The 15,325-nt window shown below is 44.2% G+C and overlaps 1 protein-coding gene across 1 annotated transcript in view; it reads right to left on the bottom strand.

Moving 5' to 3' along the window:
- The window catches only part of SCNN1B (sodium channel epithelial 1 subunit beta), a 73,754-nt gene that overhangs the window by 23,839 nt on the left and 34,590 nt on the right, over positions 1–15,325 (bottom strand). Inside the window, exon 2 of the mRNA XM_040257790.1 lies at positions 1,358–1,676. Within this exon, the coding sequence (XP_040113724.1) occupies positions 1,358–1,671 (314 nt within the window). The 5' untranslated portion in view covers positions 1,672–1,676. The remainder of the gene's footprint in view (positions 1–1,357; positions 1,677–15,325) is intronic.

Here is a 15,325-nt window from a genome sequence, read left to right as displayed (position 1 = left end):
GAGTAGCTTCAAAGACCAACCCAAGCAAGGAAGAACAGCCCTATGACCAGAATGAGGTGACTTTCTGATAACTGGAAATGTAACCAGGAAGTATGATTTTCCTTCCAGGACCTCCTTTTGGACAAGAATGTTTCCTGTGACTCAGACAGGCTGGCTCATTTTTCAGCCCCTTGAATGCACCAGGCTCTGTCTCACCCCAGGACCTTTGCATGTACTATGTCCTCCACTTGGAGCACTCTCTTCATTCCACCTGGCTAATGTCTACTCATTTCCTGGGGCATTTTTCTGTGACCCCCTGCCTTTCGTCAACCGACTAGGCTGGGTCTCCTTGGGTGTCTCCTTCCTAGGCCTTGCCATCCAGTGGTTAAACAGTGGCAGCTCTGGAGTCAGATAAGACCTAGATTCGAATCCCACAGTTGCTCACTGTGTGTCTCTGGGTAAGTTCCCTCACCACTCTGAATCTCCATTTCCTGACCTGTGAACTGGGGCTACTAGAGTAGTGGCCCCCCACTCCACAGTGGTTGTGTGGATTAGAATGACATGAATTATCCAAAGAACACTCAACATATTGCCTGGCATTTAAGCAATATTATGAAATGCACTCAATGCATGGTTGCTATAGATGGCTGGAGAATTTCCTGTAGGAGAGGGCACTAAACCCTGGATACAGGTCCAGTTTAATCCTCACGATGAGAATGATTTCAATATTTATGGAAGAAAAGATGAATGTCTGTTTTCTCTGGGAGGCTGTGATGAGGACAGGAGGAACTTTGTTTAAGTTACAGATGTATTTCTGGTGCCCCATAGCAGTGCTTGGCAATAGTAGTGTGTTAGTTGCTCAGTTGTGTTATTCTTTATGACCCCATGGACCGTAGCCTGCCAGGCTTCTCTGTCCATGGAATTCTCCAGGCAAGGATACTGGAGTGGGTAAGCCATTCCCTTCTCCAGGAGTTCTTCCTGACCAAGGAATCAAACCTGCATTGCAGGTGGATTCTTTACCATCGGGGCCACAAGGGAAGCCCCAATAGTAGGTGGCAATAGTAGGTGCTCAATAAATACACATTGAATCAATAAATAGGCCCTAGTGTGACTGAGCTTGGCGTGCTGCGATTCATGGGGTTGCAAAGAGTCGGACACAACTGAGCGACTGAACTGAACTGAGCGTGACTGAAGGGACTCCCAGGTATTTTTGGAGGTTCTTTTTAAGCTGAGGAGGTTTATGAATTTTGAATCTTACTTGCTGCAAAGAGGGAAAGAGAGAGAGAGAGAGAAAGAAAAAGGAGGAAATGGGAAAGAAGGACGGAAAATGAAGGGAAGCAGCCCTGCTGAGACCAGCCGTGCTCCAGGGACCACCTACTGGAAGGGGCTGGCGTTGCAGATGGTGACGGCGGGGAAGTCCATGGTCTTGAAGCCGATGGAGAGGGAGACGCTGACCTCCCAGTTCAGGTAGGTCTTGATGAAGAGGCCCCACTGCCAGCAGACGAGGGAGGTGAAGAGCAAGGTGAGCACGAACCACATGGCCTTCTTCTTGGGCCCCTCGCAGATGATGCGCTTGGGTCCATGGGTGTTGGTGTTGCCACAGTACCACACCAGCAGCTCCTTGTATGTGTAGCCGGGGCCCTTCTGCAGCCGATGCAGGCCCTTGAGCAGGTACTTCTTCACGTGCATCATGGCTCCTGCAGAGACAGCCGCGAGAGCCACGTCAGACACCACGCCAGCCTCACGTCCCAGGATCTCCCAGCTATGACCAGAGGATGGGCACTGGAGACAGGCAGGCTGGCCCTCTCTCCCTTCCTCCCCACCTCCCTCCCTTCCATCTTGCCATTTATCATCCAGCCAGCTGGGTGCTAAGTCGTTAAAGTCATGTCCGATTTGGTGGGACCCTATGGATTGTAGCCCACCAGGCTCTTCTGTCCATGGGATTCTCCAGGTAAGAATACTGGAGTGGGTTGCCATGGCCTCCTCTAGGGGATTTCCCCAACCCAGGGACCCAACCTCAATCTCTTACAACTCCTGCATTGGTGGGTGAGTTTTTTACCACTATTGCCCACCCCAAAACCTTTATTAAGGGTCTACTGTATGCCAGGCACTTAATTAGCCCCTCTGAACTCAGTGATGAGCAAAATGGACATGGTTTCTTCCCCCTGGGAATTTCCAGCTTAGTGGACAAGTTACTTAAACTCTCAACTTCTTAGGTTCTCTGTGTGCAAAACAGGGACAACTGTACCTAGTTTTTACACAATTGTGAGAGGGTGAAATTGACTGATGCCTAAAAGGTGCTAAACACAGTGCCCAGCACAGACTAAGTGTTGGCTGCCTTTACAGCAGCTGTTAGTGCTGAGACAGACATCAGTCATTTAACCCATCAGAATGAGTAGTTAGGAAATGTGACAGGAAGGATGGGGACCCTGAGCGCCCAGAGGCAGGAGGCAGTGGTGGTTAAGAATGAGGACTCTGGAGAGAAATGCCTGGCTTTGAATCTTGGCTCTGCTACTTTCTAGCTGGGTGACTTTGAGCAAATCACTTTCTCAGTGGCTCAGTTTCCTCGTCTTATAAAATGGAGATAATAACGGTCCCCACCTCACAGGGTTGCTGTGAAGACTGAAATGAATGAAAATGCAGAGTGTTGATTAAGGCCTGGCACCTAAGCGTCAACTACCATTGTTACAAATAAATACCACTCCTCCTAAATCTGGGAGTGAGTTCTTGGAGGAGTTGAAGGGGAGGGCAGGAGAGGAGTGGTGGTGGGCAGCGGGCAAGGCCTTGTGAGCCAGGCTGAGGATCGGGGTTTCAGCGGCGGTGAGACGCTGTCAACTCTGCAGTGTAGAGATTGCCCAGCTGCTTGGGTGGAGACGGCCCAGAGTGGGTGAGGGTGGTCCAGGAGCCCTGGGAGCTAGCTGAGGTTCATCCAGCAATGGGAAACCTTCCGAGACTATTTCCCACCTGTGTGAGCAGACAGGGCTCTTGGGATGTTAACCAGGAAACTTGTCAAAGAGCCTGGCAGATGATGGCATCTCAGGAAATACCTGCTTCCTCCTTCCTTCTCCCCAGATACAGAGCTGGAACCTGCTGCAGGAGTACCCCAGCCCCATCCCTGGAGCCCCAACAGGCCAAACTTCCTTTGTGAAATTGTCCTGATTCCCTGGCTGGAATGACCCCTGCCTTTCTCTCAGAGCCTCTGTCTCTCTGGGGGCTCTACGGTGGGCAGGGCGGTGTCTGCTTCCCAGAACCCCCTCCCCCGGCTCTGATGTTCCCACATGAACCCCTCCCCCAGGCTCAGTGGGTATGGGTGGCCAGGCCACCATGCCTAGCTCTGGGGCAGGGGTCTCGCACGACCCCAGTTTGGACCATTGGAATTCAGTTCTGGTACTTTATACTGGAGTAACTGAGGAAGTGTGGGCTTGCCAGGTAGCTCAGTAGGTAAAGAATCTGCCTCCAATACAGGAGATAAAGGAGACGTGGGGTCAGTCCCTGAGTCAGGGAGGTCCCCTAGAAGAGGGCATGGCAACCCACTCCAGTATTCCTGCCTGGAGAATCCTCCCCCACAGACAGGAGAGCCTGGTGGGCTACAGTCCACGGGGTCACAAACAGTCAGACACAACTGAAGCGACTGAGCCCACATGCGTCCAACTTAGGCAGCAACCTCCCTTTCAGCTAAGACTACTAAGCTGGTGGTGTTTGGCATCACAAATGGGGAGGCTGCCTGAAAGGAAAGCCAACAGAGGAAAGCAGAGCCATGAGACCAAGATTTCTGACATCACTTGAACACCTGGATCCAGCCATTGCTGAAGCCCTTTATTCCTGGACTCAGCAGATACAGGAACCAGTAAATTTTCTTTCTTACTCATGCTGATACAAACTGGATGTCTGTCATTTGCAACCAATCGAGAAGGAAATTCTCCCCGTTCTACTCTGTGTCATACTTACTTGTCCTGTGGCTTGTCACTCTCCTGACGTCATAAGCCCCCCAAGGGTAGCAACGCTGTATTCCCGACAAGCCCAGCACAATGCCTGGGACATCACTGAATATTGAAATGAATGATGCCAGACCTTGATATCTAAACAGAGATCTTAAACTTACCCAAGCATGCTCACTGCTGACCTAATTTTCTGACACAGTAGCACGTCTCACCTTTCTGGTCAAAGCACTAAGGGCTGTACTTGCTAACTCCACTGTCTCTGCTCTCTGATGGGATGCAAGCTCCATGTGCCTCTCCAGGCTGTCATGGCTGGTGGACAGATGTTCACAGATTAACCCAACCCTTCTTTTTCCCAGAGAGCCCATTCCCTGCTCTGGCATAATAAAGTAATAATAATTATAATAACAACTACGAGAATAACATCAAAGTACTGAGTATTTACCACGATCCAGGCACTGCAATGTGCTTCTTATGTTACTTAATTCCTTATGTTACTTCAATCCACAACCCTAAACCTGGAAAGAACTGGGGCTTCATCTGTCTTGTATGGTCCAGCACCCCAAGGCCCAAGAGGTGAAGAATACATTCAGTTCAGTTCAGTCGCTCAGTTGTGTCCGACACTTTGCAACCCCATGAATCGCAGCACGCCAGGCCTCCCTGTCCATCACCAACTCCCGGAGTTCACTCAGACTCACGTCCATCCAGTCGGTGATGCCATCCAGCCATCTCATCCTCTGTCATCCCCTTCTCCTCCTGCCCCCAGTCCCTCCCAGCATCAGAGTCTTCTCCAATGAGTCAACTCTTCGCATGAGGTGGCCAAAGTACTGGAGTTTCATCATTCCTTCCAAAGAAATCCCAGGGTTGATCTCCTTCAGAATGGACTGGTTGGGTCTCCTTGCAGTCCAAGGGACTCTCAAGAGTCTTCTCCAATACCACAGTTCAAAAGCATCAATTCTTCGGCACTCTGCCTTCTTCACAGTCCAACTCTCCCATTCATACATGACTACTGGAAAAACCATAGCCTTGACTAGACGGACCTTAGTCGGCAAAGTAATGTCTCTGCTTTTCAATATGCTGTCTAGGTTGGTCATAACTTTTCTTCCAAGGAGTAAGCGTCTTTTAATTTCATGGCTGCAGTCACCATCTGCAGTGATTTTGGAGCCTCCCAAAATAAAGTCTGACACTGTTTCCACTGTTTCCCCATCTATTTCCCATGAAGGGATGGGACCGGATGCCATGATCTTCGTTTTCTGAATGTTGAGCTTTAAGCCAACTTTTTTACTCTCCTCTTTCACTTTCATCAAGAGGCTTTTTAGCTCCTCTTCACTTGCTGCCATAAGGGTGGTGTCATCTGCATATCTGAGGTTATTGATATTTCTCCCGGCAATCTTGATTCCAGCTTGTGTTTCTTCCAGTCCAGTGTTTCTCATGATGTACTCTGCATAGAAGTTAAATAAGCAGGGTGACAATATACAGCCTTGACGTACTCCTTTTCCTATTTGGAACCAGTCTGTTCCATGTCCAGTTCTGACTGTTGCTTCCTGACCTGCATACAGATTTCTCAAGAGGCAGGTCAGGTGGTCTGGTATTCCCATCTCTCTCAGAATTTTCCACAGTTTCTTGTGATCCACAAAGTCAAAGGCTTTGGCATAGTCAATAAAGCAGAAATAGATGTTTTTCTGGAACTCTCTTGCTTTTTCGATGATCCAGCGGATGTTGGCAATTTGATCTCTGGTTCCTCTGCCTTTTCTAAAACCAGCTTGAACATAAGGAAGTTCACGGCTCCAATGAAAAGTTGTGGAAAAAATTGATCCAGGGTCTCTCTGATATATACTCTTGTGCATTCTCCTTTAACCATTCTGATTCGGTCAAGAAGAAAGTCTTAGGTCACTAATATCCGTCTGAAAGTGAAAATGTTAGTTGCTCAGTTGTGTCCAACTCTTTGCATCTGAAGCCCACCAGGCTCTTCTGTCCATGGAATTCTTCAGGCAAGAATACTGGAGTGGGTTGCCATTCCCTTCTCCAGGGGATCTTCCCGACCCAGGGATCGAACCTGGGTCTCCCGCATTGCAGGCAGATTCTTTACCATCTGAGCCACCAGGGAAGCCCATCTCTCTAAGCCCCTCTAATCTCCCAGTTTAACAATGAGACCTCAAGCTCAGAGCCTTGTCAGGCAATGGTTGTTGTTGAGTCGTTAAGCCGTGTCGTACTCTTTACCCTGCTATGGACTGTGGCTGCCTGGCTCCTGTGTCCTCCGCTGTCTATCTGGTATCAACAACCTTCTGTTTTCACTGAGCTTCTTTTTTTTTTTTAATTTAAATTTATTTTAATTGGAGGCTAATTACTTTACAATATTGTATTGGTTTTGCCATACATCAACATGAATCCACCACGGGTATACAGGTGTTCCCCATTCTGAACCCCCCTCCCGCCTCCCTGCCCGTACCATCCCTCTGGGTCGTCTCAGTGCACCAGCCCCAAACATCCTGTATCCTGCATTGAACCTGGACTGGCGATTCGTTTCACATATGATATTATACATGTTTCAATGCCATTTTCCCAAATCATCCCACCCTCTCCCTCTCCCACAGAGTCCAAAAGACTGTTCTATACATCTGTGTCTCTTTTGCTGTCTCGCATACAGGGTTATCGTTACCATCTTTCTAAATTCCATATATATGCATTAGTATACTGTATTGGTGTTTTTCTTTTTGGCTTACTTCACTCTGTATAATAGGCTCCAGTTTCATCCACCTCATTAGAACTGATTCAAATGTATTCCTTTTTAATGGCTGAGTAATACTCCATTGTGTATATGTACCACAGCTTTCTTATCCATTCATCTGCTGATGGACATCTAGGTTGCTTCCATGTCCTGGCTATTATAAACAGTGCTGCAATGAACATTGGGGTACAACATCACTCATTATCAGAGAAATGCAAATCAAAACCACAATGAGGTACTATTTCACACCAGTCAGAATGGCTGCGATCCAGAAGTCTACAAGCAATAAATGCTGGAGAGGGTGTAGAGTAAAGGAAACCTTCTTACACTGTTGGTGGGAATGCAAACTAGAATAGCCATTATGGAGAACAGTGTGGAGATTGCTTAAAAAACTGGAAATAGAACTGCCTTATGACCCAGCAATCCCACTGCTGGGCATAGACACCGAGGAAACCAGAATTGAAAGAGGCACGTGTACCACTGGGCTTCTTTTTAAGAGAGATCTTCTGTTAATAAACAAGAGACACTGGCTTTTGCTTTAGGTTCATAGATACACGTAAGTTAAAAAAAAAAAGAGAGAGAGAAATTGATTTAAAAATATTGATTAAACAATAGTATTACATGCAACAAGAACTGTGAATGGTAGGTAAATAACAGAAGTTTGTTGAGTACTGTCTTATCACCTAACTAGTCTGGGACATTAGCCAAGTTAAAATCAATAAATGCTATAAACAACTTTATGTTGTTCTTGTCAGATTTCACCTCCCGGGTGATAGGTGGCCTGTGTTTGGAATGTATACACACCTTGTGTAGAAAGGTTTGAATTAGCTTACAGCTTAAACCAACCCAAACAAGCCAAGTGGAGACCAAGTCCAGGTATGAACTCGGGAAGAGCGGATGCAGTCGGTCATGCTTCAAGAGTCACAGATTATTATCTACACCTTGTCCCTGAACTTGTGGTAACATTCCTGGCAGCAAATGCAGAAACAGTAAATGCTGTGTACAATCATTTCTGTTTTCTTCTAAGAGAAAACATCTGCTCACTTTCAGACACAAATTGCACTTGAGATTTGACTCAGTGTCCTAGGGGATGGATAATGAGAAACCCAGTGAGTGTCTCTACTTATTATTTTGACAAAAGACACATAAATATTGATACTATTTAATATGGTCAATTCTTCTGAACCCTCCATTCGATGTTGCCAATGGATGACCCATGAGCTCTACTGGGTTTGCCAAAGGTTTTGTTGTTGTTAGCACAAGTGTCCATGCTTAGTCACTCAGTTGTGTCCAACTCTCTGCAACCCCATGGACTGTAGCCCACCAGGCTGCTCTTTCCATGGGGATTCTGCAGGCAAGCATACTGGAGTGGGTTGCCATGCCCTCCTCCAGGGGATCTTCCCCACCCAGGCATTGAACCCAGGTCTCCTGCATTGAAGGAGGATTCTTTATCATCAGAGCCACCAGGGAAGCTGCACAGTATTTTAACAAATATATAATTTCCTTTTGTAAATAACAGTTTTGTTGAGATAGAATTCACATACTATATAACTCGCCCATTTAAAGTGCAGATTCAGTGGGTATATTCACAGAGTTGTTCATCCATCACCACAATATATATATATATTTTTTTTTTACCACAATATATTTTAAAACATTTTCATCTCCCCTGAAAGGAACTGTACCCATCACCAGTCACTCCCCACTCCTTCCTCTACCCTACCCCACCTCCAGGCAACCACAAATCTATGTTCTGTCTCTGTAGATTGCCTATTCTGGACATTTCATATAAGTGGAACTATATATTATCTGGTATTTTGTGACTGGTCTTTCATTTAGCATAAGGTTTTAATTTTCATGATGCCCAACTTGTCCATATTTCTTTTATTGTTTATGCTTTGGTATGGTATCTAAGAATTCATTGCCTAACTCAAGGTCATAAAGAATCATTCCTATGATTTATTCTAAGAGTTTTATAGTTTTAGATCTTACTTTGAGGTCTTTGACCCAGTTTGAATTAATTTTTGTATATGGTGTGAGGTAGGGGTTCAGTTTCATTCTTTCACATGAGGATAACCACTTACGCCAACACCAAGACTATTCTTTCCCCTATTTAACTGTCTCAGTGCCCTTCGTGTTTGTTTTTTTTTAATTATTTAATTTAAAGAAAACTTATTGGGAGGTGGGAGGGAGGCTTAAAGTGGGAGGGGACATATGTATACTTATAGCTGATTCATGTTGATGTATGGCAGAAACCAACACAATATTGTAAAGCAATTATCTTCCAATTAAAAATAAATAAATTTTCAGAAATAAGTAAATTAAAAAATAAAGAAAACCTCAATAAGTGAAGATATTCATGGGTCAGAAGTCTCAGTGTTGATGTCAATTAACCTCAAATCAATCCCTAGAATTAATTCAATTTAAATCAAAATCCCAGCAGACATCTAGAAATTGACAAGTGATTCCAAACATTACATGGAAAAGTAAAAACACTAAAATAGAAAAAAAAAACTTTTGAAAAAGAACAAAGTTAAAGGATTTAACTTACTATAAAGTACAGTCATCAAAACAGTGCAATATTGGTGTGATGATAGGCGTACTAATAGAGATATTAGTCAATGGGATGGAATAAACTCTAGAAATAGACCTAGAAAGGTGCCAAGGTAATTCATGCAGAATGGATAATCTTTTCAACAAAATATGCTGCAATAATGGATATCTTTATAAGAAAAAGGAATCTCAACTCCTACTTCACACTTAAGATTGACTTGAAATGGATCTGAGACCTAAATACATGTGCTAAAACTGTAAAACATCCAGAAGAAAGTATAAGAGAAAAATCAATGCAATCTTGGGGTAGGCAAAAGACTTTTAAGATAGAACACTATATTATGAATGATAAAAGAAAAAAAATTATCCTTTATTAACTAATTAATTCTTCTGCTTTTCAAAACACTTTCAAGGAAATGCAAGAGTAAGTCACTGGGAGAAAATCCTTGTATGTCTGACAAGGAATTTGTATGCAGAATACGTAAACAACCCCTACAACTCCACAATAAGACAACCTCTCCCCTCCGAAAGGGAAAATGATTTAAAAAAAACTTTTCATAAAAGAAGATATGTGAATGGCTCATAAGAGCCTGAAAAGATGCCTAACATCATTAGTCACTGGGGAAATGCAAATCAAAACCACAGTGGGCTACCATTTCCCACCCACTAGAAGGACTGACAGTATCTAGTGTTAGGGAAGATGTGGGAGAATCAGACTCTCCTACATGACTGGCTGGAATGCAAAATGGTACAGTCACTCTGGAAAACTTTGGCAGTTCTCATAAAGTTCAACAGGTGCTGATCATACAACCTTGCAGGGCCCCTCTTATTTGTCCAAGAGAACCAAAAACATAGGCTCACACATGATGTGCACATATATACTCATAGCAGCCTTGTTCATTAATAATAGCAGCCTTATTCATTAATAATCCCAAACTGGAAACAAGCAACTGTCCACCAACAGGTGAGTGAATAACCTGTTTCATATCTATACAATGGAATACTATTCAGTAATAAAAGGAACCAACTACTGATACAATGACATGGATGGATATTTTCTTAAAAAGCTATTATGCTGAGAAAAAGAAGCTAGACACAAAAAGGGTACATACCATACAACTCTATTTATATGAAGCTCTGGAAAAGACACAACTAATCTACAGTGATAGAAAGCAGAACAGTGATTTTCTGGGCCTGATATGAATAGTGGATCCACCCAAAGTGTAAACCAGGGAGCCTTTTGGAGGTGATGCAAGTATTCTATATCTTGAGTGAGATGGTGGTTAATTAGATGATGCATTTGTAATAACTCATCAAATGCTTGGAGAAGGCAATGGCACCCCACTCCAGTACTCTTGCCTGGGAAACCCCATGGATGGAGGAACCTGGTAGGCTGCAGTCCATGGAGTCGCTAGGAGTCGGACACGACTGAGCGACTTCACTTTCACTTTTCACTTTCATACATTGGAGAAGGAAATGGCGACCCACTCCAGTGTTCTTGCCTGGAGAATCCCAGGGCCGGGGGAGCCTGGTGGGCTGCCGTCTATGGGATCGCACAGAGTCGGACACGACTGAAGCGACTTAGCAGCAGCAGCAGCAGCATCAAATGCTATACTTGAAATGGAAGTATTTTGTCTGTAAATTACATCTAAATAAAGTTTTAACAAAACATTTAAATCCATGCCATCTCAAAATTATGCAAGTTCACATTTAAAAAAAAATAGATTTTCTTCAACTTTTAAAAAATCAGAAAGATTTGATAATTGTCCCTACATGGCAGTTTCTTCTAAAAAAGCCCTCCTTAGCCTGTGTTCACCCCAATTCTCCCCAGTTTTCTATTTTCTTATACTCAGCTCAGCTCACTTCACTCTTTTTTTAATTCCCTGCCTTGGCTTATGTGGACATCTGACTCTGTGACCCCTATAAATTGTAGGTCAGATGCTATCATTAAAATCCCCTGTACTTAATTTTGCAGCAAAACCTCAATTATCCAAGATTATCAGGGAATAAGAGTTCTGGGTAGCTGGATTTCTATAGTTAATTGAAGGTTAACCTGAAAATGGATTGGACTCTGGATATTGAAAAAGATCTTTCATGTTTCTGCCTCTTTAGCCCCAGGGCATGACTGACTCTTTGTTCTTGAGAACTTAGCCAGGTCAGAGCGATTGACGGGGCTAACTGTACCAGGCTGAAGAGGGTGAAGGAGACCTTTAGAGGGGCAGTTGGAATTGCTCCAAGGACCAGGACATTCCCTGGATGTCATTTTTGTTCATAAATGCAAATATGTCCATTCCAAACACCTAGATTTTGGCCTCTAAATACCATTCTCGACTAAAATGAACCAGGGTTTCTTAGAAAAACTGCTGATATGAGTTTTGATGCAGGAAATGTACAAGATGAGCCTGAGATCTCTTACCATACCAGAAAACAAAGGAAGCTATCAAAGACTACTTGTTGCTGTTGTTTAGTCGCTAAATTGTATCCATTCTTTTGTGACCCTGTGGACTGTAGCCCACCAGGCTCCTCTGTCTATGGGATTCTCCAGGCAAGAATACTGGTGTGGGTTCCCATTTCCTTCTCCAGGGGATCTTCCCAACCCAGGGATCGAACCCATGTCTCCTGAATTGGCAGGTGAACTTTTTACTACTGAGCCATAAGGGAAAGCCCATCAAAGACTACTTCGGTGGGTCAAAGGACTCCTTGAAGGGATTTTTACTGGCAAAGATGGGACAATTTGAACATCTTTAAAAAGAAAGTATGGGATTAATTGAAATATATTAAATGCATAAAAACCCATGAGTTCATAATAATACTGAAAAAAAGAGGGAGTAAGTAGAACATTAATGTATTTATAAATGTCATTAATAAATAGGTCCCCTACAGGTTGTTGCACCTACATTAGGGGCACTAGCAGATATTATCTGTTCAATAAATTCCTTAATTTTCTGCAAGGATCTGTAAAGTTGAAAACCCAGCCTGTTTCTGTATGGTCCTCAGGCTCAGAGTACTATTTATGTTTTCAATGCATGCACGCATGCTAAGTCGCTTCAGTCGTGTCCAACTCTGTGTGAACCCATAGATGGCAACCCACCAGGCTCCTCTGTCCACAGGATTCTCTAGGCAAGAATACTGGAGTGGGTTGCCATTTCCTTCTCCAATGAAAGTGCAGTGTCTGTAGCCCACAAAGCCTTAACTATTAACTATATCTGGCCCTTTACAGAAAAAATTTGTGAAAATCTGATTTACTGTGTCCTATATGTTTGCATTAAATAAGAAGAAATGCTTAAACTGGTTTTTCATATAAGTATTTGTAAGTTTGATTTCATTATTTGCCCCCCAAATACCTGCTAATTCAATGTTTCCCAAATGTCAATCATTTGCATACCACCCGAACGGTTTTCACTAAATCCCTGTAGCACTTGTATCATTAGTCACTCAATATATAACATCATCTGAATTCACCTGTTTTCCTTGAAAAAATTCACCCTCATCCTAAGCAACACTATGCCTGTGGATGTTTGATGTGCTAAGCCATTTTTTTCTTAATACATGTTAGAATAGTTCTATGATTTTAAAAAGGGTTCCCATCAAAAGACTGGCTTCCCTGGTGGCTCAGATGGTAAAGCATCTGCCTGCAGTGCGGGAGACCCAGGTTCGATCCCTGGGTTGGGAAGATCCCCTGGAGAAGGAAATGGCAATCCACTCCAGTATCCTTGCCTGAAAAATCTCATGGATGGAGGAGCCTGGTAGGCTACAGTCCATGTGGTTGCAAAGAGTCAGACATGACTGAGCGACTTCACTTTCACTCAAAGGATTAAAACCATCTTCCTTACTACTCTGGAGGAAATGCTCTGTTGACTGTTTTCTGCCCACTTGAAACATACCCTTTCTCTCAAGCACTTCCTCCTGTGTCTTTCAGGGATGTTGGGGTAGCCAGAATTATGCCCATTCCACAGAGAAGGTAGCCAGAGTACAGAGGCACCTACGGTCACAGTGAGTCAGGCAGATCTGGAAATAGAAGCCTGGTTACCTGCCTTCCGGGCACTTCTCACCACACGCTTGATGGGATCTCTTGCTTCTGTTCTGGTGGGTGCTGGGAAAGTCTGCAATGTAGCAATAGGCTGTCTCCTCTGTATGCACTTATGGACCTCCTTCACCCAAGGCTGTAGTTCACAGGCCTCTAGGGGTCCTTCCATAAAACCAAATAAAGCAGTGTGGTTGATAAGATAAAACCTTAAAACAGTGGCTCTGGGGGTGGGATGGGGTGGGGGGAGCTGTGGGTGGGGGTGGGGGTAGAAAAGAGGGAGGGGAAGAGAGGGGAAGAGGATTCACAGGAACAAACTACTAGGTATAAACTAGATAAGATACAAGGATGGGAATATAGCCAATATTTTATAATAGCTTTATATGGAGTATAATCTATAAAAATATTGAATCACTATGCTGTATACTTGAACCTAGTCTAATAATGTAAGTCGACTGTACTTCAATAAAAAAAAAAATGTGACCCCTCCAGTCCTCCAGGAGAGAAGGATGCAATGGTCCAATTTGAGCTGCTCAGAGATGGAGAATGCTGCCAAGGTCTATCATTAAGTGAGAGATAAGAAAGGGCAGAACCATATATAAAGCAGGGGTGCATTTGTGTAGAAAAAAAGAGAACTAGCATAGAGATATTTAGTTGTGTGTGCGCAATCCACCTCCAAGGGGATATGCAACAAAGTCCTGACATAAACTGCCTTCAAGAAGGGGAACTGGGGGCTTCCCTGGTAGTCCAGTGGTTAAGAAACTGTCTTGCAATGTAGGGGACACCAGATCAACCCCTGGTCTGGGAAGATCCCACATGCCCTGGGGCAGCTAAGCCCGGGGGCCACAACTACTGAGCCCACGTGCAGCAACTACTGAAGCTCCTGGGCTCTAGACCGGGCTCTGCAACAAGAGAGGCCCCAGCAGTGAGAGGCCTGCACCCCACAAGCGGAGAGCAGCTCCCACTCTCCGCAACTAGAGCAAGCCCGCACATGGCAAGAAGGCCCAGCGTAATCAAAACTAAATAAACTAATTACTTAAAAAAAGAAAAGAAGGGGAACTGCATGGCTGGGGGCACAGGCAGGGAAGAAGGTTTTTAAAAATGGACACAGCGGGGGAAGGTGAGGGTGGCATTAATTGAGAAAGTAGCGTTGACATATATACACTATCCTGTGTCAAATAGTTAGTGGGGAGTTGCTAACACAGGGAGCCCAGGCTGGAATTCTGGGATGACCTAGAGGGGCGGGGTGGGGGAAGGAGGAGGAGGCTCAGCAGGGAAGGGATATATATATATATGTATGTGTGTGATTATGACTGATTGTAGTTGTACAGCAGAAATCAACACAAAATTGTAAAGTAACTTTCCACCATTAAAAATAAATAAAATTAAATAAAAATGAGTTACTTCTTTGGCACCTTTTATAAAACTCAACATTCAAAAAACTAAGATCACGGCATCCAGTCCCATCACTTCATGACAAATGATGGAGAAACAATGGAAACAGTGACAGACTTTATTTTCTTGGGCTCCAAAATCACTGCAGATGGTGACTGTAGCCATGAAATTAAAAGACACTTGCTCCTTGGAAGAAAAGTTATGACCAACCTAGACAGCATATTAAAAAGCAGAGACATTACTTTGCCAACAAAAGTCTGTTGGCAAATGGTTTTTCCAGTAGTCATGTATGGATATGAGAGTTAGACTATAAAGAAAGCTGAGCACCGAAGAATTGATGCTTTTGAACTGTGGTGTTGGAGAAGACTCTTGAGAGTCCCTTGGACTGCAAGGAGATCAAACCTGTCAATCCTACAGGAAATCAGTACTGAATATTCACTGGAAGGACTGATGTGGAAGCTGAAGCACCAATACTTTGGCCACCTGATGCGAAGAACTGACTCACTGGGAAGGACCCTGAAGCTGGACAAGACTGAAGGCAGAAGCAGAAGGGGATGACAGAGGATCAGAGGGTTGGATGGCATCACTGACTCTATGGACATGAGTTTGAGCAAGCTCAGGGAGTTGGTGATGGACAGGGAAGCCTGGCGTGCTGCAGTCCATGGGATTGCAAAGAGTCGGACACGACTGAGCGACTGAACTGAACTG

This window comes from Oryx dammah, unplaced genomic scaffold (genome assembly GCF_014754425.2).
Source record: "Oryx dammah isolate SB20612 unplaced genomic scaffold, SCBI_Odam_1.1 HiC_scaffold_2, whole genome shotgun sequence".
NCBI lineage: Eukaryota > Metazoa > Chordata > Mammalia > Artiodactyla > Bovidae > Oryx > Oryx dammah.
The sequence above is the reverse complement of the archived record's forward strand: the minus strand, read 5'-3'. Positions and strand labels throughout refer to the sequence as shown.